This window comes from Pipistrellus hanaki (assembly GCF_964339955.1).
Source record: "Pipistrellus hanaki genome assembly, chromosome: 10".
Classification (NCBI taxonomy): Eukaryota; Metazoa; Chordata; class Mammalia; order Chiroptera; family Vespertilionidae; genus Pipistrellus; species Pipistrellus hanaki.
This window is the reverse complement of record NC_140512.1, coordinates 46448885-46475428: the sequence shown is the minus strand read 5'-3', so window position 1 is coordinate 46475428 and position 26544 is coordinate 46448885. Positions and strand designations below refer to the sequence as shown.

At 47.1% G+C, this 26544-nt stretch overlaps 1 protein-coding gene across 1 annotated transcript in view; it reads left to right on the top strand.

Annotated features, from left to right (window-relative positions):
• Positions 1-25211, top strand: part of TMEM178B (transmembrane protein 178B) — a 341304-nt gene extending 316093 nt beyond the window's left edge. Inside the window, exon 4 of the mRNA XM_084896790.1 lies at positions 15691-25211. Within this exon, the coding sequence (XP_084752916.1) occupies positions 15691-15941 (251 nt within the window). The 3' untranslated portion in view covers positions 15942-25211. The remainder of the gene's footprint in view (positions 1-15690) is intronic.
• Positions 25212-26544: the final 1333 nt, after the last annotated feature.

The window sequence follows — 26544 nt, the reverse complement described above, 5'->3', positions numbered from 1 at the left end:
CAGGCAGCCCCCACAAGGCACAGCTTTCAGCCCACAAAATATCCCTGCACCCCACTGTGTATGTTGCGGGGGGTGGGGGGGGGGGAGAGACAGGGAGGGGAGTTGGTACGGCTGAACTGTTTGACTGTCCACATGATACAGGGGGCACTAGTGATACACCCTGGAAGGCTTGGGGATGCTAATGGGAGACTGACAATGGACTGGGGTTATGAAGCTGGCCCCTAAGGTGGTCAAGGCAGTCTGTTCTTGTGGACATACTTTTCATCCTAACAGAACTTGGGCCGTTGGGACAGGTGGGTAGTGCCTTGCATTTTATCCCCAGCTCTCAGATAATTGGAGAGAGGGCCTGTGTAGAGCTGCTGTACCTCCCTGACATTCTGGAAGCCTCCTAATTGCAAACACTTCCTTGTTATCAGATCATACCTCGTGCCTTGTGGCTTTAGTTGGGGGTTGGGAAATACTCTCCCTGGCTGTAGAAGCCCTCAGAAGATCAAGGATGTCCAAGATGTGGCTGTGAGAGGGGCGAGCCCCTCGCCACTTTACTTAGCCCTCAGAACCTGCCCACTGCCCATTATTCATTAAATAAAACAGCCAGTTGTTGAGCACTGGTAAGTAGTAGGTCCTGTGGAGGATAAAAGGAAATAGAACTCATTCCTACCTTGGAGTTTCTCACAATTTTAGAGAGGAGGCAGACACTGAGACCCCATTACTGTGATAAATGAGCTGTTTTCCTTTGAGTTGACTGACACCTTCACAATGCAAAGTATTCAAAACAAAAGCATCCTGTCTTTTCCACGTAAAGACAGGGGCATCATCAATCTACCATTCGTAGGGAAGGAAGGTTCTGGTCATCCAAAAAGGGTGGGTGGGGATCACTTATGGTCCAGGTACGCTTTCCAGTTCACAGGACTGCAAAGGGAGGGTAAGTCTCATTTGACCTTCAAACTCCCTTAGGAGGCAAGTGGAGGAGGCAGTCAGAGAGAAGGTAAGAGATTGCTTACCTTAAGGGATTGCTTAAGGGTAAATGCTCTTCAAACATTATTTCTTTCATCTTCCTAGCAGCCCTTAAGGTTGTCATTACCACCCTAATTTTATAGATAATGAGCTGGGCCCAGGGAGCCATGAAACAAACTCAGAGCCATGCAATTAAATAAATGGTGGAGCCTTAATCTAAGGTGCTCACACTAACCCCCACCCTTTCTTCTCTGCTCCTGGGACCTGGTCAAAGGCCACCTAGCAGGCCACCTGGGATCAGGAAGTAGGCCTGAGGACTTAACCAGCAAGGCAGACATAGGCTTCCTGGAAAGTATTCATTTACAATGGGTAAGCCAGAAAGGACCCCCTTCAACCTCCACCAGCAAGGGGCAGGTCTATGTTTGGGGCAGGGCAGGAAGAAGAGGGGTGGAGAAGGCCCAAAGGGAGGCACTGCTACCATCAACATGAAAACTGGCATCAGCTCAGGTCTGCATCAAAGCCCTGTAGCCTTAGGCACGTTTATCCTCTCTATAGCTCACTGTCACCATCTGTAAAATAGCACCCACCTTGTGGGGTTGTAGTGAGAATTAAATAAGTTGTTGAATGTGCCTAGAACTGTGCCTGGCCCAGAATGAGCACTTTCTACAGTTTGATTCACGTGTGGTCAGTTAATCCCTGGCGCTTGCTTGCCTTCTTGGCAGTTCCCAGCGCTTGCCTAGACAGTTGAAGTATCTTGGCCAAGGTCACATAGTTCCCACACCAAAGATTCCAACTCAAATCTATTTGACTCTGAAGCCTGGGTTCTTTTTTTTTTTTTTAATATATTTTTTATTGATTATTTTACAGAGAGAAAGAGAGGATAGAGAGTTAGAAACATCGATGAGAGAGAATCTTCGATCAGCTGCTTTTTGCACACCCCCTACTGGGGATGTGCCCGCAACCAAAGTACATGCCCTTGACCGGAATCGAACCTGGGACCTTTCAGTCTGCAAGCTGATGATCTATCCACTGAGCCAAACTGGTTTCAGCAAGCCTGGGTTCTTAATAATCACATAGCACTATCTGCCAGATAATAATGAACTTTTCAACATATTTACAATCCTTCAGCAACTCATGACCCTACAGGGCAAGAGACAGCCCCACACAGACTTAGACGAAGGGCATTGCTCCCTGGTGACAGGAAAGATAAGGCTGATTCTATCCAAGGAATTGTTCCTAGAGAATAGGAAATGAGCCCCATTGGCTGAGGGCCTTATCTTTTCATATGCTCTGAGACGAGAGACAAAGCTTGGGGGCTCACATTGCAAAAGAAAGAATTCGTATTTATTACTTCTGTAGTTCAGCTACCAACCCATTTCATCTCTTGATGTCTGGTATCGCTTCCTAGCATGTCATGAAGCTGCCTTTTGGAGACTCGCTTCCTCGTGGCTGCTCCACCTCTCACCTTGAATCTCCTCTGACCTCACTAGGATTTATCTTTCTCCGTCTTTCCTGAAACTCTCATCTCTTGCCTTCCATGACAGCGCACTCATGATTTTTCCTTTTCTCTGTATTTTCTGTTTTCATGCTCTCTGTCGTACCTGTAAATGTGGGTGCCAACGCGCCCCCCCCCCCCTGCTAGCAATTCCCCTTGTCAACAGCACTTATCCTCACAGTGATCATTATCTCCGCACAGAGGAGTCTGGAACCTGCATTTGCAACAGTCTTTTCTGAGCTCCAGGCTCATGTTTTCAATTGACATCTCCACCCTTCTGGAACCCCAAACATGCCTTGAACTAGACTTGTCCTTTCTCTACATGCGTGTGCTTTATGTTTATTGCATATGTGCTCAACACTGGCTTATTGCAAGCACCTGATAAATGCGAGCTTTCTCCATTCCCTTTCCCCAGTGAAATGAGTTTTTTTCTTGATTTCCTCAGCACCTCAGCCTGTCATTCACCTCTGGGTCATTTTTCACTTTTTCTGGTTTTACCTGTACCTTTCCATCAATTGTCAACATCTGCCAATATTTCTTTTGCAATATTCTTTGTGGCCCATTTATTCACTACCATCTGCTAAGTGCCATGCAGGCCTTTCATACTACTGCAGCAGTTTGACAGCCATTTAGCTTGGTGGACGGAAATCTTTTCCCACCACTTAGTTGCCAACCTCTGAGCCTCCTCTTTGTCACCTGTAAAATTGAGATAGAGCTGCCTACCGTGCAGGTTTGTTGTGTGGCTGGAATGAGATAATACAAAGAAAGCACCTATTGGGGGATTTGTATTCCATAAATGTTCCTTTCCATACTGCCCACTAAATTCAACTTTGACACCATACTGTCTGTCTAAAATACTCTCATTACCATGCCATTTCTCTGATGGGAAACATTCTGAGTTCCACATTGTTGATAGAATAAAGGGCAATGCCCCCAGCATGGAGTCCAGAGTCAGCCACAGTTCTGTCTCAGACTGGCCCTCTGCCACACAGAGCACTTGTCATTCTCGGCCTCATGCCACCTTTCTCTGTCGAGGCCTGTGCTTCCTCGAGTTTATGGTCAGCATCTTCCAGAAACCTTTGAATGATGTGAACTCAAACTGGGACCCTCTGCACTCAGACCTTCCTTTGCACCATTTTGATGGCACTTAGCTCATAGGGGGTACCTTGGAGAGCAGAAATCTAGTTCATTTCCTATCTGCTCCCTGGGATTAAGCCTCCATGGTGCAGGGGCCTTATCCTTTCTCTAGTCGTTATTTTGTTCTTTTTCATTTTAAACCTTAATAGGATTTCTGGTAATGTTGGGTCCTTTCTGCTTAAGTGACATAAATTGAAGTCAGTACCATCTTCCTCCAACAGTCTTTCAAATATTTGGAGACATACTATTGCACTTCTTATTATCTGCTTTACAAACTGAACTCAACTCAGTAAACATTGAGTGCCTACGATGTGCCAGGCATTGTGTTAGCACCCAGGACACATAAACAAGAATGTGTGTGGTCTCTGTCCTTAAGAGCTACCCAGGCAAGTGCTGGAGGCAGCGTGACTGGTGCTATCGCAGAGGGGAACTGTGGGTACACCGGGAAAAGGACCCTGTGCTTGGGGATCAGGAGCAGCCCCTCTGGGGAACTAACGATTAGGCTGGAGAATGGCGTCTCTTTGCCCTGTTGTTATCATTGCCCCTCAAAGGGCTTTTAAATGTTCCTCTACTCAATGAAACTGCTGCTGGATTCAGACTTGGCCACTTCTCTGAAGCAGCCTGCCAGGTCTTTATTTATTCATTCTAGTTTAGACTTTCTCATGTTATTAATACATTTCCGCTTTTCTATGGCTCTGGGTAACTGAACTCTGTTGTGAATGAAGCAAAAAATACTTTTTATCTTTTAAATTGCTTAAGCAGCTTTATGTAAAGGTAAAATGTAAACCTAGTATGATATTTGACCTCTGGGTTTTTGGCCCTGTGTGGAAAGGAATGCCAATCACTGTCTCCCTAACAGAACCTGGGATATCCCTTCTTAAAGAGTCCACCACACACCCAGGCTATAATTTCTTTAAAATGTTAATTAGTTAACTAAAATATCCACTCTGGCTCAGCTCTTAACATTTCCTTTCAAATCGCATTTCCCAGAAGGCTTTGGGTGTTAGATATGCAGGGTCCCTGAGTTAGCCCAGGGAAACTGGAGGGTGTTCTCTTATCTCTTTAGGACAGACTACATTGTAAGCCCTACTTCCTAAGTGACGAGAGATCACTGACTTCCCTGAATGAGTGAGCTTGAGAGAGGAGGTCACACTGGTGGGCTCAGCACCATTTGGGTCCTCTGCCCTGGCCCAGTTCCCCAGGGGGCCAGCATTCCCATGTCAAAGCCCAAGGCCAAGGCCAAGACTAGCATTAGGAGGCCTGTTTTCCTTTCTCTGGTCCACCAGTATGAGTCAACACTTCTGGAGGAGCATATTTTCTCCACAGAGCTGAGCGGAATTCCCTTAGGCAAACAGCCCTAAAATGCCAGCCTGGGGGGAGAGTATTAGTGAGCTGATTGTGGCCTGGCCTCTAACTCAGTTGCTATGCTGCCTCACCATGAATGGAGCTGACATTTTTCTCCCTGTCTACCTCCTTTGAGTCTGAATTCGGAAAAGGAAGAGGAGTGAGTCATTTTCATTCCCCGGATCTTCAAAAGAAAAGAGGAGCTACAAGGGCTGTGGGCCGTAGGATTGAGGGGAAGTGCAAGGTGGGGGAGTAGGACCCTCGGGTAGGCTGCGGTCCACACGGAGCTCCTTTAGGTCCTCTTCTAAGCACCAACATACCTGTCCACTGGCTTTAGTTTCTGTCCTGTTGGGAAGCTGCAGAGTCTTATTGAAAGAGTGAGTGCTCTGATCTTGATCCCTTTTCTTCCTGAACTCGTGTCCAGCCCCACTGGATCCCTGAAAGGAGAGTCACAGAGAGAGACAGAAGCTGAGTCCTATCCTGGGCAGAGCTCTGGGGGACACCCATTATTCCTGCCACCAGATCACAGGGCCTACCCTGGCTCCTGACCTTTATTTTTCCAAGGCCTTGTTGTCCTGTTCTCAAGCTTTGCCTATAATTCTGTGAACTTTCACCTCCTTCCCATCAATTCCTTTTTTTTTTTTAAAGAAAATTTGTGTCCCTCTGCAGAAAGTCAGCCTTCTCGCTGACACAAATAAGGAATGAAACTGTTCCCAGTCTGTGATAGGTTTCCTAGTTCTCTGAAGAAGTCAGCAACAAGATTTTACTGGCCCAGGCACCCTGAACCTCCTCAAGATCCCATTTGATAATGATAGGGTTTCCTCCTCCAGTCTCATCATCCAGTTGATAAATTTGACTTAAATACCACTGGGCATAGAACCCTATGGGGGAAGAAAAGAGCTTCTTTGCTTAAATTGCTTACAGTCCAGCTCCAGAGACAATACATACACTTAGGAAATGAGAGGCAGCATAACAAGTGGTAAAAGCATGGGTTTGAATCCTGGCTCCAAATATAACTAAACCGTGTGACCTTGGACAATCTACTTAATTCTCTATGCCTCACTGTCCTCCTCTAAAGTTGCTTTCCTCATCAGAAGATTGTTTTGAGGATTAAAGAGTTAACATTGAAACAATGCCTGTCCCTCTGGGCATCCATTATAAATATTACACATCCATGTTTGGTCTATGTAAAGTGACATACATTGAGTGGCCAGATTATTATGATCTCTGAACGCATAATAACCTGGCCCCTCGGTGTATATCTTATATAATAAAAGGCTAATATGCAAATTGCCCCCTCGACCAGGAATTCGACCAGCAGGCAGGCTGGCCAACCACCCATGTCCCCTTCCCCTGGCTAGGCTGGCCGGACCCCACCCATGCATGAATATATATACACTGAGTGGCCAGATTATTATGCGTTCAGAGATCATAATAATCTGGCCACTCAGTGTATGTGCTCAGTGACCCAGCAGTGAGGTGACAGCATGCAAATATACTTGGGTACATGTTTTCATTTCAAAGAAAGGCAAAGCCACGCTGACAAATGTGCCAGGCAGATGAAACCGTACACCAAACCAGGTGGCAGGCTTGCCTGATCTTCTGGCCACCACCCCAAGCCACCTCCTCTACTAATTAACATGGCATCAGCTCCAATCAGACAGGGCACAAACCAGAGGGATTTCTCTCAGGAGCCAATTTCTTCCAGACACTTAAACAGCTGCGTCCCAATCCTTCCACACTGAAAATCAAGGCAATTTAGAGCTGAGCCTCATATGCACGTCGATGTCAAATAATGACATCTAATGGTCTCATCCACCGGCCCTCCTGTGCATGTCAGGAGGTGATCTTGTCTCCAGGTGGCTCATTTTTGACAAAATAAGTGACAGCCAGGCTTACAACAATTCAGAGAGGGTGGCACCACCTCACCCCAATACCTAATGTCATGGGATCACTTAACTGGAAGGCATTAGCGATCTGGCCCTGCCTCTTTCCTGTACTTTATGGTTGAAGGGATCACAGCCCAGAGACATGTGGTGATGTGCCCAGTTCATGGGCAACGGAGAGACCAGAACCTGGATTGTCTGATTCTTGGTGGCGTTCTCTTTCCACGAAGCCACATCCTCTTCCCTTGCAGCTTTCCCACCAGGAAGCTAGGACAGAACAAGCTGGTGTGCCTGCGGGCCAGGAGACCCATACACTAAGCGAGGCAGTAACTCAAACATGAGCTTCACGCTGGCCCTGGACGGGATGAGGCTTTCTCTGCAAAAGCCTTGGATGTACCTGGGATGCTGAGTGACCAGAACAACCTGAAGGCTGTAATGTCGGTGACTGTGCAGGCTTTGTCCCCAACAAGAAACCCCAGGCAAGATTGCCCTCTGCCCTAGAGCTTCTCAAAGTTTGCACAGTGTGCCATTGTCATCCACCGGAAAGAGGTGACCAAGGAAGAGGAGAGGGAAGAGAGGCAGTGGCAGGAAGATGACATGCTCTGAGGGGCTTACTCTTGGAAGCTCATGAGTCACAGCTTGAGAGTGTTCCTCTCTGCACAGCTGCTGATGCCACTCTCGGTTTACGTAGTTAAGAAGCCAGTTGGATCCCACTGCTCCTCACTCTGAACCAAGGCCAGATGGATAGGAAGCTGCAAAGTTTCACATTGAAAAGATGACACACTGCACTCTTTTTCTTTTTTTCCCCCCTAATTCAATTCTCCTATTAGTTATAGGTTGATTCAGATTTTATATTTCTTCCTGATTTAGTGCTGTTTGGTTTTGTATTTGGGGGCATTTGTCTATTTCATCTAAGTTATTTAATTTGCTTGCAAAGTACTGATTTTAAAAAATTTTATTGAATTGATTGGGGTGACATTGGTTGATAAAATTGTATAGGTTTCAGGTGTACAGTTCTATGACACACCATCTGTGTATTGTGTTGTGTGTTCACCACCCAAAGTCAAATCTCCTTCCATCACCATTTATTCCCCTTTACCCTCTTCTACCTTCCCATCCCCTTTCCCTCTGGTAATTACCATGCTGCTGTCTGTGTCTATGAGCTTTTTTGACATACTGCATTCTTGATTCATTATCTTTCTAGAACTCTCCTTCCCACCTTATTTAGAAAGCTCATAGCTTCCCTCAGACCACTCACCTCAAATCTTTCCTACTTTTTATTCCATGACACATGAAATATCAAAGGTCAGGTGTGCAAAAGTGGATTGGGCCAGTAGTTGCGTCCCCTGTGTTTTTTTTTTTTTTTTGTGTGTGTGTGTGTTTTTTTTTTTTTAATGGGGGCAATGGAAGCAAGTATAATGTATAGTTCTCAGATATTTCTGAAGTCAAATACTGTGGCTTTACAGAAAAATGAAATAATTACTTGGGATGTATGCTTTAGGACCTTTTAGCAAATTATATAACTTGAGATTACTATGGGAGTTATACAACTTATATGCTATGCTATGCTATGTGATATATAATTTACATATATAATCATATGTATGTATGTATAATCTCATAGCAACCTCAATACAAAAATTGAGACTTGGCTTGAATCTAGTACCTATGTCTGAATTAATCATCGTGATCATAGAATGGCTTTGCCAGGAGAAAACAGTGGCATTGTTTTAGCAAAAGAAGAAAGAAGGGATCGTATACTATGCAAATGAAAAATGATAAAAATCTAGCTCTCAGTCCATTATATAGTAGGTGCCTATAAATGAGAATGGATAACTGTGCATGCCACCTCTCTATTCCAGACCAGGCCAGAACCTCTACCGCACCTACAAAAGGTCCTCATTTCATGTTCCATAGGATTCCCACTCCTTTGGGCTAGTTCCTTCTCTCCATCCTTGTTGGAAAGAGCCATAGCCTTACAAGTTTCTTCACAAACCCACCAATGTTATAATGCAGCCCCCACTGGACACTGTGACCTCCCTGAGCCCGAAAATAAATTGCATTACCAATGTCTCAGATGCATATTCTGAGATTTTCCAATTTCCATGGTTCTGGTTGCAACAGAGTCCACAGAATGAAGAATCCTGAGTGAGCACTTTCTTTGTTGGGCACAGTCGCTTCCTGGTGTAGCATCTACCTGGGCCGGGTGGGGAGAACGGAGCGGGCGATGGTAATGAAAGCAGCAGCCACGCTTTTTTCTTGCCCTCCAGAACAATTTGTCTTTGCCCTCACTTCAAGCTTGAATTTCTAATATTATACCTTCCGTATAGAAAGCAATTTTAACTTCTCTAAGCCTTTTCACATTTATTATTATCGCTCTTCAAAGTAATCCTGCCTAGAGGGTATTATTCAGATGCCGAACTTCTGTAAAAATTAAAATGCCTCCTGAAATCCAAGGGACCCATTGAGACCCAGGTGGGCGTGTCCGTGCATGGGTGCACGGGCCCACTCACACGTACGTTAACGCCTCCGCAATCACAGCGGAGAGGAAAAAAGAAGAGGCGTATGTACCTCATTCCTTCCAAGTTTCACTTCAAAGCCCCACAGCCTAGAAATCCATTTCTCCCGGCGATCTGGATTGAATGCTCAGTGCTGTGTATGATGCAAAAGCAGACACCCCTGCAATCTGGGTTCAGGAGAAAGTCAGGGGTGGGGAACCTCTGGCCCTAGGGCGTATAAGACCAGTGAAATCATTTGGGGTGGCCCTGCCAAAGCATTAGGGGTGAGCTAGTTAAATGTTTGACCAAATACAGCAGGCTAATTTTTAAGTTGGTAATTTTGTATGGCCCGTGAATGATGGGATAAATATCCAAATGGGCCTTGGCAGAAAAAAGGTTCCCCACCCCTGGGTGAACACAAGCTAAAACAAGAGATGTCCTTCATGCATGGTCAGGTGGCTTGTGGCAGACCATGGATGTTCTAGGAATTCAGAACCAGTGCGGATTATCTTGAGCTGGGCATGCTCAGGGAAGGTTTATTAGGAGACTGGCCCACAGAGGACACCTTCTAGGACAGCTCACCGGGGTTCTCCATAGACTAGGAGAGGAGGGCAATGCCAGACTCCAGTCAAAGAGACTGGACCATGGTGCTTTGACCTTAGTCAACGCCCATCATGGCAAAGCCTTTGAACACCCACCGAGGCCCTCTTTCACTTGCTCGGCCCTTTAGATGTTTTCCCAAGTTTGTAAAGACTCTATCTTTGGCATGGAGGCCACCAAGACCAATGCTACTGTGATCAAATCTAAATATACACCTAAGAGAATGAATGCATTGATTGGTAGTAAGTGGGAGCCGGCATGGATACATGGATGAGGGTGACTAGATAAAGAAAAACATGAGATACCCAGCAGCTATAACTCTCTATGGCTCTGTTTAGATGCCTGAGCTACAGGGAGGCCATAATGTTCAGATGGAAATGTTGTGTTAATAGGATAATTATTGTGTATTCACCTGTTGTATTTGATCGTTAGGTCTGCCAACACATAATACCACAGACTGGGTGGCTTAAACAAGAGAGATTTATTTTCTCACAGTTCTGGAGGCTGGAAGTCCAAGATCAAGGTGTCAGCAGGGTTGTTTCCTCCAAGGCTTGCAGATGGACGCTGTCTTGCTGCCTCTTTGTGTGGTCTTCCCTCTGCACATGCAGCTGGCTGGTGTCTCTTTATATGTCCTAATCTCTTCTTCTTATAAAGACAGTGTCATATTGGATCAGGGCCTACCATAATGGCCTCATTTTAACTCAATTATCTCTTTAAAAAAAAATAATGACTTTTAGAAAGAGAAAGAGAAGGAGAAAGAAACATCAGTGTGAGAGCTGAACATCTATAGGCTGCCTTCTGCATACCCCCTACCCATGATCGAGTTCACAACCCACGCATGTGCCCAAACTGGGAATCAAACCTGCATCCCTTTGGTGTACAGCAAGCATGTCAAACTCAAAGGCTAACACGGGCCAAATAAACGAGGCATGCGGCCCACAGGCCGTGAGTTTGACATGCCTAGTACAAGATGATGCCCAACCAACTGAGCCACAGGGCTTAATTATCTCTTTAACGGTCCTATCTCCAAATTTAGTCATGTTGAGGCACCAGGGATTAGGGCTTCAGCATGAATTTTACAAGGACATACTTCAGTCCATGACACTTGTGTTTCCAGATTTGGTGGCTACCCTGTAGATATGGAAAAACCGTGGGATAAGTTCTATGATAAGACTCTGGAAGCGTTCACTTTAGAAACAATGCTAACCTGTATGGATTGGCTAGTCCCTTTCGGTGCTCGAGTTAGGATGTTGCATCTCATAGGACAGCCTCGTAGCATGTAGACACAGCCTCAGAAACACAAATGCTGCTTTCCCCGCAGCGTGATGGCACTTATGCTGTGTCTCAACCTAGAGCATTTGCAGAGTTTTCAGAGTGATGGATGATCTGTCCTAACTCAGGGCCCCATCCCTTGCTGTGTGTTCTCCAGAGGCTTTCACCACCCCTGCCTCATCCCAGTGAACCCCTAAGGCACCTTGGATGGAAAGCCCCATGTGACCTGCCTGTTGGCTGCTGCTGATGCAATGGTGTATAATTCAGCAGTCATTTATATGCCACGCAGGTCTGGGCAAAGCTGGAAAGTGCTCTCGGGAGCCAAATGCTACTGAGGCTTTTAATCTAAGCACAGGAAGGGTTTAGTAGACATCAGCTTTTGGGGATGCAGACACTGCTGGTGGAGGAAAAGAAATCTTTCTTTCTGTTTGCTGACTTTGCGTGTTTCTGGTTTCAAGGGGGAGAGACTGATGGAGGAGCGTCTTAGGGAGGACACAGGCTACTGCTTCTCAGAGGTCCCCGACTTGCAGATCCACAATGGGACAGACAGCTTTGTAGCCAACTGTGGGTTCGGGTCAGAACAGGGGTCCTCTGGCCACGTAGCAACAAGGCAACATGCAAGGGTCAGGGATACGCACATGTTGTTCCTCATTTCCAAGAGCAGAAAATAATGTCACACGGGTGGATTCCCAGCCCTGGAAAGCTGCAGAAATTATACTCCAGTAAAGATTTGGGCTCGACTTGGTCACTTAAGGAGAAGCTATTCGGCAAAACGCCTGTGCACACAATCTGTAAGTGCCCCGGATTCTTGCAAGAACCTTCACCAGGGCCTTGGTTGCCTAGGCGATGGCTTCTTGAATTAGTAAGAGCATTTTTGCTGGAGCCTGAGGCCTCGGTTCTGATGCCATTTCTCTGCAGGCCCATTCGTATGGCATTACTGCCCTGGCTGCTCTGAAGTGGGTGAGGGCATGTAGTCTCCCGCCCCTTCCTGTGGAGGCTGATAGGCAGCAACCACACAAGTCCTGTCCTGTCCATCTTACACCTGCACTTGGTGCCCAGGAGTGGGCTGAGCGGGACTCTGACTACCAGCTTAACCTATCTTGGTCCGGGGATGGGTCCCTTCTGGTGGTTGATTGAGTGTTCCCTGGTGACATTTCAATGTTGCTAAAGAATTAGCTGCCCCAAAACAATGCTACCACAGTCTGGCATTTCTTGACATTAGCAACACATCCCTGGGTCCATGTTTCTGTGCTCCCACTGGGCTAAGGCATGATGGTTTCTTTAACTTGCAAGCAAAGGGTTCATCATGTCGCCATCACAGTGTTGCCGATTAGTGGAGAGCAGGGCTGTGCAGGAACCTGTGGGAAGGGTGACCAAGGTGTTCCAAGTGGCCCAAGACACACCTGCCACCCCCCACCAACTCCCAGGCATCCTGGGATGGTTGATCCCTTTCCTAGGGAAGCAAGATTATGAAAGAATAAAGGAAGTCAGGGGCTCAAGGGAATCAGGCTTGTGAGGATAGCATGGGGCATCTGTGGCTAGCCAGGGAGCACCTGAAGCATACTGTCCCGGGGTGCTGGGGACACTTACTCGCGGAGCATATGATTTCAGATATAATCCTGTGACTCATATACTGGTAGCAGATCCAGGCAGAGAAGGGGGCGAAGATGCCAAAAAGGGGGGAGGGGGAGGAAGGGAGGGCGGGGCTTTCAAATCTGAAAAGAAAAAAGGCGACTGAGAAGCCCTCCAGGGACAGAGCGGCGTCTAGGGAGCTGGGACCGGTCCTGGGCCAGGGCACAGCTTGGAAACTGAGGGCAGATATATCCAGGAAGGAGGAAGTTGTCAAATGGCCAAGAAGCTAAAACGAGGGGGGAAACTGGAATCTAATATTTGGCAACCTGTGAAACACTAATTAGAAATGGCAGCAATACGAAGGTGGGTGGATGAGGAAGCTGGGTTTGGTGTTGGAACACGGAGCCGGCAGTCTGGTCATGAAAACCGTTTCCTCCCTCTCACCCTCACTGGAGACTCAGCTGTTCCTAGCATGGAGGGGGCAGGGCAGGGGACACTGCAGAGCCCTCTCCTCCTCCAGGCAGGTGCTGGCAGGACACTCTGAGAGGAGTGGCCAGGGTGGTCATGCAAGGAAGCGGGTGTCATGCTTGGACGTGCAGAAGGGGCACTTAGGTTGGCACACTTTGTTATACCCGTTGGCCCTTTCCACTCACAGATGGACTTTGCAAGTAGGGATACTTGATGGGCCTGGAGGGCACTGTTCCCTTGATGGCAGAGAATCTTATTAGCACAAGCTGCACAGAGTGGTGCCATCTTTCCTAACTGGACTTCCTGAGCTCTCTGAGTCCATGTGAATGCCCGTCCTGGCACAGAGTGGGTAATTATAATTAGATTTCGTTTCTCACTCCCGGCAGCTGCAACTGACTGGTTGGGGCTGGCTGCCCAGAGGGCTGGGCTGAGTAGGAGTCTGAGGCCCCTTCCAGAACCAGCAGGAATGAGGCTTGAGATTGCTTTGCCCTTTCTGCCAAAGGTGTGGACTTGCCGCTAATGAATGCCATCGGACTTGGCTGTCCGAAGCATAGTTCTGTAATGACATACCTTGAGGTCCCCTTGCAAATGGAGCAGGCCTGCGCCTCTCAAAAATGTTTAAATCACTGGACTCCTTGCTTCAGATGAAATTTCACATGGAAACAGATCACAGCAGGGCTATGATGACCAAAGAGAGGAGAGAGGGCTGGGAGCTTCGTCTGCTCCCTCTTGCTCCTGAGACACCTCTATGGAACACAGTTTGGGAGAAGAGGGCTGGGGAGGATCTCTCTGCGAGGGTGGTATTTGAATTGAGACCTGACAAGAGCTAGTTGAAGGCCATTTCGGGCAAGGGGACAGCAAGTGCAAAGTTCCTGGGGTGGGTACAAGTTGAGCTAGTTTCAGACACAGACTTTTGTGTGGCTAGAGTGCAGGGAATGGTCATGGGGGCGGGGGTGGAGGTCAAGGTAAGGTTCGCTCAAGTAAAGCTATACGAGCAGGGTAAGGGGTCTGGGTTTAATGCTGAGTGTGATAGGAAGCTATTTGGGGTCAGGGAGGCAAAAATAGAAGGCAGGAAAGCCGTTATTTATTCCAGTAGTGATGTGAGAAATGACTGGGATGGCAGCTGTAAGCATTTCAGAAGCTGGAGGTGCTGTGGTATGTGGGCTCGCCTTCTCACCTCAGGCACAGGGACCCAGGACGAAGGGGCCTCTGAGGTTGAAGGAGACCAGGTGAGCACCCCGTCTGCATATCGCCTGCAGAATTCCTGTTCCACCTTCAAGTCCCTATTTCCCGGGGAAACCTTCCCCGGCTCAGCATGACGATCCCTATAAGAGTTGACTCTCACCGCTTATTCCTGGGTATTGTGTCTCTTTCCCAAAAACCACTGGGTGCAGGAGGACCTCACGGTCTCTGCTCTCGCCCTCTGATCTCACCAATGAGTGGACTGAGGGTTCAGAGCTGCCACTAAGATCATCTCTTGATCCCCACTCTGGTGTTGTTTTCACTTCATCCACAATTTTTCACTCATGAAATCCCCATATTCCCAGCTAGATTATAAGCTTTCTCTTCATCTTTTTATTGGAGGTTTCATTAAAGAGTTTTCCTCTTCTTTGATCTCCCTTGCATCTAGCATAATGTTGGGCACAAACAGACGCTCACCAAATATGTGCTGGCTAGCTGCTCTGCACCTCATGGAGCTCCCTCCGCCCCATCACGGTTAGCCTGCCTCCTCACATGAGACCTGACAGCACTCAGCCTGAGTAATATTTTTTTAAAGGGAGGTCCCAACATGAAGTAAATGTTTGAAATGCCTCAAAAGGCAAAGTTAGAAAAGGTAACATATGCAAAGCAGACTATGGGCCTTCATGGTGAGAAGTTGTGGACACACTTCCCTGAGGTCGTTGGTTCCCCTGCTACAGGATTGGTGTGCTCCGGGGAGCACGTTTTCCTACAGGAAACGGGAAAGGGTTTCCAGGATTTGGCTGATGTGTTGGTGAATGGACTCAAGGAAAACCCAATATTGTAGTAAGACATTATTTATCGAAAGAAAAGAATAAAGATATCTTTCTCTTTAAAGAAATAGCAAATGGGGTGTTTTCTTCTGTGTCTCCAAAGACAGTGTATTTTTAAATGCTTCAGAAACATGAACTGAATGCTTTCAGCCTCACTCCATCCTACACAAAACTCTACTGTGATATCACTAAGTATTTTTGCAAAAGAGGTGCTTCCGGAGTTTATCCAACACTGGACAATTATTGGGGAGCAAGGAAGCTTCGATTCCTTAATAGTATTCTCTTCTCCATGAGTATTTCTCGATATATACTTGTTACCTGAACCTTTTCTTTTTTTCTTGCTCAAGAAAATCAACACTGTAATAATCCTCACTTCTCTCTTTCTCTCTCCCTCTCCTCTTCCCTTTCCTTCTCCATTCCTCCCACTCCCTATGTCTTCCCTTGTCCTTCAGGAACCTTCTGCATCATATCACTGTGCACCTGTGTGGCCGGGATCAACTTTGAGCTGTCACGCTACCCTCGCTACCTGTATGGACTCCCCGATGACATCAGCCATGGCTATGGATGGTCCATGTTCTGTGCATGGGGGGGCCTGGGCCTCACACTCATCTCCGGGTTCTTCTGTACCTTGGCCCCTTCTGTCCAACCTGTCCCGAGGACCAACTGCCCTAAATCCAGACCCGAGAATGGGACAGTGTGCTAAAAACAAAACCCCATACATATATATATATATATATATATAAATATATATATAATATACATATATAAAACAAAACTAAATCCCGATGAGGCCAGTGCCAAGGCAAAGTTGGAGGTGGCTCAGGCACCGCATCTCGTCGGACGTTGTGTGTGTTGCCTCATCACCGAGATGGGGAAGGCGTTCCCACCACGTGGCTTTTCCATCAATTCTTAACTTTTGGTTCCATGGTTCCCTGGAGACAGAGTGAACACCACCACTCAAGACAGCACACTTGTCCCCGTCTCTCATGAGGACGGGGTGGTGGGCTGGGAAGGGACAGAGCCAGGGGGCTAGAGAGACACCAATGTAGGGAAGGAAGTGCCACCCACCAGGCCAGTCACCCCAACACTGATCATATCACAGAGAAGCAACACCCTTATTCACAGAATGTCACCAAACCTTCGAGGCCATGGCAGAACCACTCCTCCTGCTGCTCTTCCTGTCCTGGTCCCCTCCGGCCCACCAGTGACACACCAGAAGTGGAGGAGAGAACAAAGCAAGAAGGGAGTTTTCTCTTTGCTGCCAAACTTTCGGACAAAGTTCTAGAGGTGGGAAGGGGAAGAGAACCACCTGCTGAGAGGCAAGATCTGCATCAATGAGAGGACACTTCAGCGGATGCTCAGAAAACCCAGTCTTACCTTCCAGCTGCCTTACACCGAGTTCAATAAGAGGCCGCCCTGCCCCAACCCCACCTGCACTCCCTGGGCAGCCGGAGCCTTGGAGTGATGCTGTGATGTGTGTGTGTGTGTGTGTGTGTGTGTGTGTAAGAAAGAGAGAGAGAGAGAGAGAGAGAGAGAGAGAGAGAGAGAGAGAGAGAGAGAGAGAGAGAAACACTACTTTGGGTGGTTCCCTTTTTTTTCCACCTTTTAAAATGGAAATACTGCATTCTGACTGTTGTCTCTCTATCCATTGGGATGGTTCCAGGGCCCAGCACGGAGGCCCAGAGGCCAGGTAGATAAGAGGGGCAGGCCCATGTGGGTGCCAGTTCTGCAGCTTCTGGTCCCTGGAGTGTGTGTGTGTGTGGCGGGTGTTTGCTGAGTGTGGGTTTTGTCGTGTGTGTTGCATTTTTCTATTATTTTTAGTGCAGCTGACATTCCCAGAGGGCAGAACTGAGAACACCACCATCGGGCCGAGGACCCTGTGCGTCTTCTCACCCTGGTCCTGGGACACCCCTGGCTCTAGTCCCCTCATTTCAGAAGTTCATGACTCATCTGGGCACAGGAGCTCTGAGCAAAGAGGGGGACACGGTTCAAGAGGGAGGAGGAACGTGCCCTCCGCTGCTGTTGCACAAGTCTGTCCACCGAACAAGACCGTTTGCTCCCCAGCCTGGAAGCTGTCCTTCGTCACTGGACATCGACTACTCCCCTCGCGGCGACTTCTGTACAGATAAAAGAAAATGGGTCATGTGCAGGGAGAGTGCCTCCATGTCCCATGGGCTCCAGTTTGTATGATATTGTGTAAATTAATGGAGAACTCGTGACTCTTCCCAACCTTTTCCTTTCCCTCTTGATAGTCAAGGCCATGAATCCCCAAATAGCTGTCACGGTGGCCAGCACCCAAACAGAGGTGGCCTAGATCCAGCCAGTGTTCCAGGCTCACTTGAGCCCATTGGCACACTGCAGAGGATGGGCCACCACGTCAGCTTTAGGGGAGGATTCCGCCAGATGGAGCGGGCAGGAACAGCTGGCAGCCACCTCAGTGACCCTGCTGGGGCGGGGCAGCCCCGGGGAGTCCAGGAGAGTGTCCCCGAGCTCCGCAGCCATGGGTCAGCCATGCAGCTGAGAATTCCGTTGCTTCAGAAATAAATAATGCTTTGGGAACGTTGCCAACCACCCAGCAGCCTTCCTTCCCACCCAGGCACTCTGTTTCATCGATCTTCCTCCACCTTTTCTCACCTACTCCTCGCTTAGCATCTGCCTCTTCCATCCACCAGGCCACTAGTCTTGCCTGTCTTCTCATCTGCTCTTTTTGACTGTGTGTGTATGTAACTCACATCCGGATAGGACCTGTGGTGTGCATGAATGGGCCTGAATGTGGGTCTCAGGATGTGTGGTTCTCTCTGGTGCATTTGTGTATGTTTGTGCCAATATGTATCTGACACAGGTGTGGGTGTACTCTTTAAGACTTCCTTGCCAGCAACACTGATCAGCTTCTGCAAAAGGTCCAGGGTGTGAGTGCCCTGTGCATGGGCATGCTGGGCAATGAGGGGTGAGAGGTGTAGCGAGAAACGCTGTTAATTTCCAACTCAGCTTCTAATGGTTGTTCCTAAAACAGAGGATTTGTTCTACAAGAAGGGAAATAATTTTCAGGAAAATCCAGCTTTTGATTGTATAGGAAATTGTTTAAATTTTTTTCTTTGAAAAGTTAGATTTCTCTCTTAAGGGGAAGGGCATACTTGGGCTTGAGGAAAAGTGAGGAGAAGAAGTATCTCAGATTGAGAGGCCATTGTCTTCCTTCCAAGTGTCTTGAATGGGCTCCACCGAGCAGAGAATGAATGAGTGTCCATTTGGGGCAGTTGGCTTTTGTGTGACCTGACCCAAGTTCTAGATGTTTTCCAGTTGCAAGAAAATGGGGAAAGAACCAAATGGGGTGATTTGCTGTCAATCATTTAAACTTTTATTTAGTAACCATGTTTGAGGATGCTGCCTCACAGACTCATCAGTATGTACTAGTATACCCTCCTTTTTTTATGCCATGCTTGCCGAAACTATATCACCCACTATCTCTAAGTATTAATCTTTATGAGCGACCATTAACATAGCTTACTGACTCCTTCTGAAACCTTCCTGAAATGTTAGGAGGACTCCTGGGAAAGAAGTACCATCAGGGCTCTCAAGTCACCAGCAGCAGCGTAGGAGCTTTGAGCTGCTGTTTTTGGCAATGGGGCCAGACATATACAGACATACACTCTCGGGGGTCTGATCCTGCTTGGGGCCCAGAAAGTGCCCAGCCATGTGGCCAGGATATAAGGCCTTGCACAGATAGCAAGTCCTGGCCAATGAGAGAACTTCCTAAGTAACCAGCATAGAAGCTGGAGCCCAGATTAAAACATGCCACTCCAAGCAGTTGAAGTTCCGTGGTATGAGGTGGCTGAGGAAGAAGAGAAGGAAGAAAGGGAGGAGGAAGAAGGGGGAACCTTGACCATAAGTCTCTTTAAGTCAGATTCTGCTAATTCCATTTGATTGTACAACCCAACTTTCTGAGGGACTTAGGGTCCTCAACTTCACTAAAGTCCCAGCCCCCAGTCCAGGTCAAGTTCAAATTCCTTAACAGGTGTGCATGCAAGGTCTGAGACCTTGTGTGTGTTTTGGGCTCCATGCACATCAACCTGGAGCATGGGGCCACTTCAGCTTTTATTTTCTTCCTTACCCTATGAGTTTGAGGGTTCAAAAAAGTGGAGTGTCTGCCTGAAAATAGGTCCTATTTTTTTCTCCCCACATTGGTAGTTATGGTTCCTTCTTTCATTTTCTGTTCCTCTCTACTCACTGCTACTTTCCTTCTGCATTAACATTGGCCACTTAAAATAGCTAAAGAATTTGTCTGTGGAGAGGCTCATACTCTCCAAGCAGCCCCTTCCTTGTATGTTGTGGCTCTAGGTTTTGTAAGGAGGTCTGTGGCTCCAGGGCATCAAAGTACAAAACATCCTAACATGTGCCTGTTCCAGCTTCACCCCTAGTCTTTGAACAGCTCTACCCTTTCAACTTCAGGGATTATGAAGTCACCAAGACTCAATAACTCCACCAAATCAAGACCACACATCCATAAGCAGCACCCTGGGCCCCCTTTGGTCTATTCTCTTGCTAGGGATAAGTGAAGAAGATAGTCAAGGCTCTGAGACTAGGCTTTACATCTTAATAGTTATCCACAGTCATAGGAGGCTTAGAACGAAGTCATCACATTTGTGTGTGTGTGCTGAGTTAGTGGGAGGATATGCTGCTTTAGTCTCTGAAGTTGCTCACCCAAGTCAGATGCAGAATAATTAAATACATCACACAAAGACTTTGAGAATTGATTCTGTCTCCAACTGGCTTGTTCTGAGAGCATTTATCAACTGTTTTTCAAGTATCTTGGGAGAAGGAGTGGGAAGAAATACACTCTGGTCATCTTTGGTGTGGTTTGTGGGAGATTCTTGGTTGGTTCTTTCCGCTAAGGTGAAGCCAACTTTCTGAAAGTTGGGACCAGTCACCCCAGAGGACATATCTACACCTTTCCAGGGAAATATGATGAATATTTGGTGCATACCAGCCAGGTTGACTTCTGTGCTGTCTTCCAGCTGGTATATACTTGAGTAAGGGGGCAGGTTTCTAAACAAGTCTACCTAAGCTGACGGACCCAAACGATTCTGGTGTCTCTCAAAGCAGTCAACTTGGTGGGCTGTGTTTGCCCTCTTTCTGTTGATGCTGCCATGGTGCAAAATGTTTCTTAAAACATTGTTAGTTCTTAGACTACATTATAATTGGCTATTTAATCCCCCCCCCCCAAATAGTACTGCTCACTGTAGAAAATTAGAAAAATGGAAAGATTGTTCATAATTCCATTGCTCACAAAGGTCATAGCCCCAACAAGCCCTGGTCAGTGGTTGCCTCTGGTTTGGAAGTTGGGGCTAGGAGGGTCGTCCATGGTCGCAGAACCATGCTGGTCTGTGTGGAACTGACCTTGTCTTTGTTCATGGCAGCAAGGGCACAAGGCTCTGAGCCACCAAAGATAGCAAATAGGCCTTTGACAAAGCTCAACACCCGAGCTTAGTGGCAGGCTTGGAACAGAGCTAAAAGTTTCTACTTTGGGATTTTTCTTTTCTTACTCTCTCTTTCTCTGAGTGCCATCTCAATCTAATTCTAGGTGTAAGAGCACAGAAGCTAGAGTAACTCAGTAATTAAGCTACACGTGCATAACTCAGTTACTGTAAACTTCATTTCAGCTCTGCACTAAAATGATTTGTGACTCTGGGCACTGTGTCTTCTCCATACTTGAATTTCCTTGTCCACAAAATGAGGACAGTGATAACACTTTACCTCATGGTACATTAAGGGTGACAAAGACACTGCAAAGTGATTTGCAAACATGAGGTGTCACATAAATTATGCACTGCTCAAATTGCCCTGCGGCACAGGGTCCCCGCTTGCTGAAAGGATAATGTAGAGTGAGAAGTCCTCTTGGCCGCTTGTCCATGTAAGCACATGGGAATTGACTCCATCCTTCAGGTCCTTCAGAGGCATTGGCTCCCTAACCAGCCCATTCCCAGGCGTTCTTCCTTTTGCCCAAAGCCAATTTTGGAAACGACATCCTTAAACCCTCTTGCTTTTGCCCAGGGGTGACAGAATGAGTAAACCATATGGAGCAAACAGCATATATGAGCTAACACAGCTATTAACCAACCCACAGGTCAACGCCTTATTTTCTTCTTTACTATTCTCCTAGCATTATTTCTAGCTGTACATGCCTTAGTAGGTGGGAGAAGATCAGATTCTAAAACATTTTAATGATCTGTTCAGTTTACGATTGGGAACAAGGTTAAGGAACTGGGGTTTCTCTCTTGTCAGTGGGTGAAGCTGAAGGCATCAGCAGAAGCGCATGGGTTCTTATAGGAATTCCTCTGGGTGGTGCCTCCACTGGGATGAATCTTGTTTGGAAAAACTAAACCTTAGGTTCTACACAAGGAAAGAATGAACTTCCAGGAGGGTTTGTAAATGTTGCTTTGCAATAAGGTTTTGGTGGTGTTGTGAGACATTCTCTAAGAGGCAGCCATGTCAATGCTCCCTAAATGGATGGAGCCCCACCAGCCATAGTGGGTGTTTGTTCGCTATTGAGAACCAGAGAACTGGGTGTAAGCTTGGGATTGACACCACGGGAGCTCAAACCTGGCTTCCCTTTGACAGATCCCGACCTCAGCCATCGCAACTCCTCTTCACTCCCAGGGCCTGGGTGTTGCTCCTTATGGAACCCTGTGTCCCTCTGTCCTCTCCTGCCTCCCTTGTCTCCCTCTGGGTAATCCTCTCCCTTCCTTTCCTGGTCTCCTGTAGGCCCTCTTCAGCCTGGATGGGTCAGGGTGTCTGTGTTGTGAATGGAATGATGCCTTTCTTATGGAGAGCACTCACTCACTCATTCTCATACTCCTGTCCTGTTTCCACCCCTGGTGGGGCTGCTTTGCTACTCAAGACTCTCTGTAAAAATGTACAAATAAAAGTGGGACATTGAACATAAGGGGGAGGGGCTTGAGACTAAACGAATGCATTGATGTAGCCCTCCGTTTTCTGAGGACTTGTATGGCTGTCCCAGAATCCTGACGGGTGGGATTGGACGGGAGGGAAGCCATAGGCATAGGACTTTTTTTCTGGGTTGTTTCTCTGACGGTCCTTAGAGTGTGCTTGTAACTCTCTGTTCCAAAGGGTTTTGCCTTTAAAGTAAACTATATTTTCCAAAAGTGAAAGCAAGTCAGTAAGGTCCTAAGTGTGAAGGTGACTGTGTAGGTCAACACAGAGACCTGATCGTGGGGTCACACGAACAATTTCGTCACGGGCTTGCTCAAGGCCTTGGGCATGTCTTGTTACTTCACCATGTCTCCGTGTCCTCTCAGCCAAACGGGGAGAACAGGGGGGCTCCTGGGCACCAGGTCTCCTTGGCCATCCTGCCCTTCATTTTAGAGAGGTCTGGAGCCCACACAGGTGTGTGCTTATGTCACGGAGGTACTTGTGGAGAGTTCCTCCCTGCTGCTCTCCCCTCACTTCCGGTCCTCAGAAAGTAACCTCAAGTTCACGGACAGCTTGCGCTCAGAGTCCAAAGCCTTCGATCTACCTTTCATTCTCAGATGCCTTCCCCCCGACTTTGACCATCTCATTTACTGTTGTTATGGACAGAGCTTTGCTATGCTGGGGTAGGAGGAAGACTGTCAAAGGACATGATGCATGTGAATTGCTTTGTAATCTGTGACTCACCACACAGACCTGGCTGGTGGTGTCAGGAGTAGGAGTCTGGCTAAGGGATGCTGCCAAATCAGAACGAAGAAATATCCGGCAGGTGGTGGGGTCAAGGCAATGGGCCACAGAGTCAGGGGCGGGGGTGGCGGTGGGATTAAGATGAAAACAACTCTTTGAAGGGAAAATAGCAGAATCACAGAACATCCTCAGCATGGCTGCAGAGAAGAAACCCCAAAAGGCAGGAAGGGAGGGCACCCTGAAGTACGAAGAAGTAGGAAAGAACAGTGTAGGTGATCTTATAACACAGAGCTGCCTCCCCCCAGGACTGAGGGGACTAGTGGCCCCGGCAAAGGGGTTCACCCTAGGCGTGGCCAAGACTTAACCCCTCTCGCTCCGGTGCCTTCTTCCCCAACCTTCCTCTTCTCTGAAGGTCCACGTGATTAGCCCTGGGACCAGCTTCAGAAGGCAGTGTAATCCAGTGCGTCTCACAGAGATACAATGTGAGCCACATGTGCAATTCAGATATCACTCAAGTAGTGATCAAAATACCAGGCCCATTTTTCAAAGTCCAGAGAAACAGGTGAAATTCATCTTAACACAGATTTTAACCCAGCATGTCAAAACTGTTATTATTTTAACATGGAATCAATATAAAAAAATTACTGAAGTATGGTAATTTTTTTTTTGAATGAAGCCTTCAAACTCTAATATGAATTTTATTCTTAGAAAACATCTCAATTTGGATCAGCCATGTTTCCAGTGCTCAGTAACCCCATGTGGCTACTGGCTACTACACAAGACAGCGAAGATTTACTCTTTGTCATGAGACTGAAGGCGGGCGAAGGGCTCCTCACCCACCAGTCACTCCGATCTCACATCGGGCAGAGGCTGGAGGCCAATGTTGGCTCAGAGTAGAAAGAACAGGAGCCATGTCCAGGCTGCCATCCTGGCTTCAGCTTGTTGAGTTAGAGGAGAAGGCCAGTGCTTGTCAAATACATGTTGCACCTTTCCCCAGAGGGGTATCAGCATTGTCCCTGGGCATAGCCTCAGCGACCTGTAGAGGCCAAAGCAGGTCACTGTCTTCAGTGGCCGGAGCATCAGCTTACCCCTTACCCAGGCTCCCATGCTCTTATGGTGATGGGGCTGTAGGCAGGGTGGGGAGAGACCTCTTTTGTCAAGAATGAAGATCTCCACCATCTTTTGTCCGCTGATCCTGTCACCTGCTAACATCTCACCAATATTTGGCGCTGTTTGCTCAATCCTTTACTTCCCAAAAGTCAAATGCTAAAAGGGGATACTCTGGGAGGAGCGGTGGCCACAGGCAGACGGGGGCTCCTAGGAGGTGGTGGTGACAAGCTCTGTCCTCTGCCCTGACACTCGGTTCACCATTGCCAATCGCTTCCCTGCCCAGGACCTTCCTTAGATTTCAAGAGACCTCTTTTGTTCAGGGGGGGAAAAGAGACAAGTAGCAAGATCTTAGTGCAGAGAACAGACTTAAATGCAAGCAAGCAACCCCTCATTCTCAGCGCCTTTCAAAAGAGCCTGTACGTCAAGGTTTGACTCATTTAAAATGGAACATTCTGAGCCTTGTGTTAACTGAGCGAGAGAGAAGGGAGCTGATTCAGTATGTTTTATATATGGTTATTAGACAGGGACCATAGCTGAAAAAAGTCTCAAACACCTGGAGTGTTTATGGTCCACCAGATTATTGCTCAGTCAATATAAATTTATTTTTCTTTAATTTGCATAGTGCTTTCTGATTGGTCAGACAAGGAGTGGTGTGTACTGCAGGATTCCAACACACCTCTGTCCTTGGAGGTAGCAATTCCTGTGGTTATTGGTGCTAAAATAAGATTAAATATTATGTTAATTTGTTCTGATACGATGTGAATAAATGTGTTGTTTAACCTTAACAAGAATGCTACATCTTATCAGATCTACTGTACTGTCTGTTCCTTCTCATATTAATTAATTACACGAAAGGTGATCCAAACCAGATCCTGAAACTATTGTGCTATTCTGAGAGGTGAATTTCACAGGGCAGTGGGAGGGGGGTGAAAAGGGAAATTGCCGGGTTCCTGTGACTTTACAAGGACTGAGGAAGCAGAGAGCACCTGGGGATTTCACTGACTGCATCGTGCAATTTTCTTTTTCAAATTGGCAGAAATATTGTATTTCCATCGATTGAAGAAAAAAAAAGTGTCTGGTAATTAATTAAATGACTTGTTCATGGAAAAAAAATAAAAATAAATAACCTGTCAGTTGTGGAATGTGAACTGATTAAACAATTAAATAAAGAAGATCATGTTGTGTGTTTTAAGTGGTTGTATCTACTTGGGGAAGGGGTAGGCACTGTCCTGTTTGATGGGGACACTATTTTTCAACACTGTTTTCTGTAGAAAAAAAATAAAACAACTGTCATGTAGATGACAGACTGAAAACTGATCTTGAGGAAAAACAGAGAGGGTTTCAGAAGAGAAAAGGAGGAAGTGACTGCTCTTTTTCTCCTGTTGCTGTCATTAATAACTTTTAAAATATTTTTTAAATATATTTTATTGATTTTTTACAGAGAGAAGTGAGATGGAGAGTTAGAAACATCGATGAGAGAGAAACATCCATCAGCTGCTTCCCGAACATCCCCTATTGGGGATGTGCCCGCAACCAAGGTACATGCCCTTGACCAGAATCGAACCTGGAACCCTTCAGTCTGCAGGCTGATGCTCTATGCACTGAGCCAAACTGGTCAGGGTGACATTAATAACTTTTTAAATAGATTTTATAAGATACTTGAATTGCCGGTTACATTCTAACTCCTGGACCTGCTTTGTACTAGGAGAGAGCTTTTTCTCACATCTTCACCATCTCTGGCCCTAACTTAGAATTACACACTTCCTTTCTACTCATGTGCCTTTGAAAGGTTTCTGGCTCATCTCTTGGTCAGACAGCTAGGGAAAAAGGGAGAATGGTGGGTGTCAGTCAGCATCTCTAGTCTTAAGGAAGGGGGAAAGTGACTTACTGAAAGGACATGGGTAGCTGACAGCCATAGCACAGGCAGGAAGAAATGGGCCAGATGGTCATCATCAGTGCCCTGTCCGTTCTGGACCCCACAGGTGCCACCGCTGGACTCTTGCCCCCACAGCTGGCTGCTGTCCTGGAGACCACACGTTGCTCTGTCACCATGTTCGTCAGGATGAACACTAGGTCCCTGCTTCTTTCAGAATCCAGGAGGTGCACTGTCCAAGGCGGGCAGGAAAACAGGCTGAGAGCCTTTAGCTTCTTTCTTGGGTGGTAAGCTCTGCCCTCCACCAAGATTTATAGGTTAGACAATCCCCCAAACCGAGGACGATATGCTGATGCTGGACAGTGAAAGGAGTGATGTGCGTTAGAGGTGGGACAACTGAAGGAGCGGGCGTGTCCCTGCCTGAGAGTGTGCTGCAGCTGCTCTATGGCGCATGCGTAGTGGCCAGGTGGATGGATGTATGAATCCTGACAGCAAGGAGCACTGTTGTGGGTGCTTTTGCCGAAAGATGTACACACTGTTGGCTGTTGTACAAGAAGGCCTGCAGAGATTCCGTTTGAAATAGGAACACTATTAGAAGCCGTAGAATTTTTTTTTTTTTCCAAAGGAACATCCTGGAAGCAACGGAAATAAC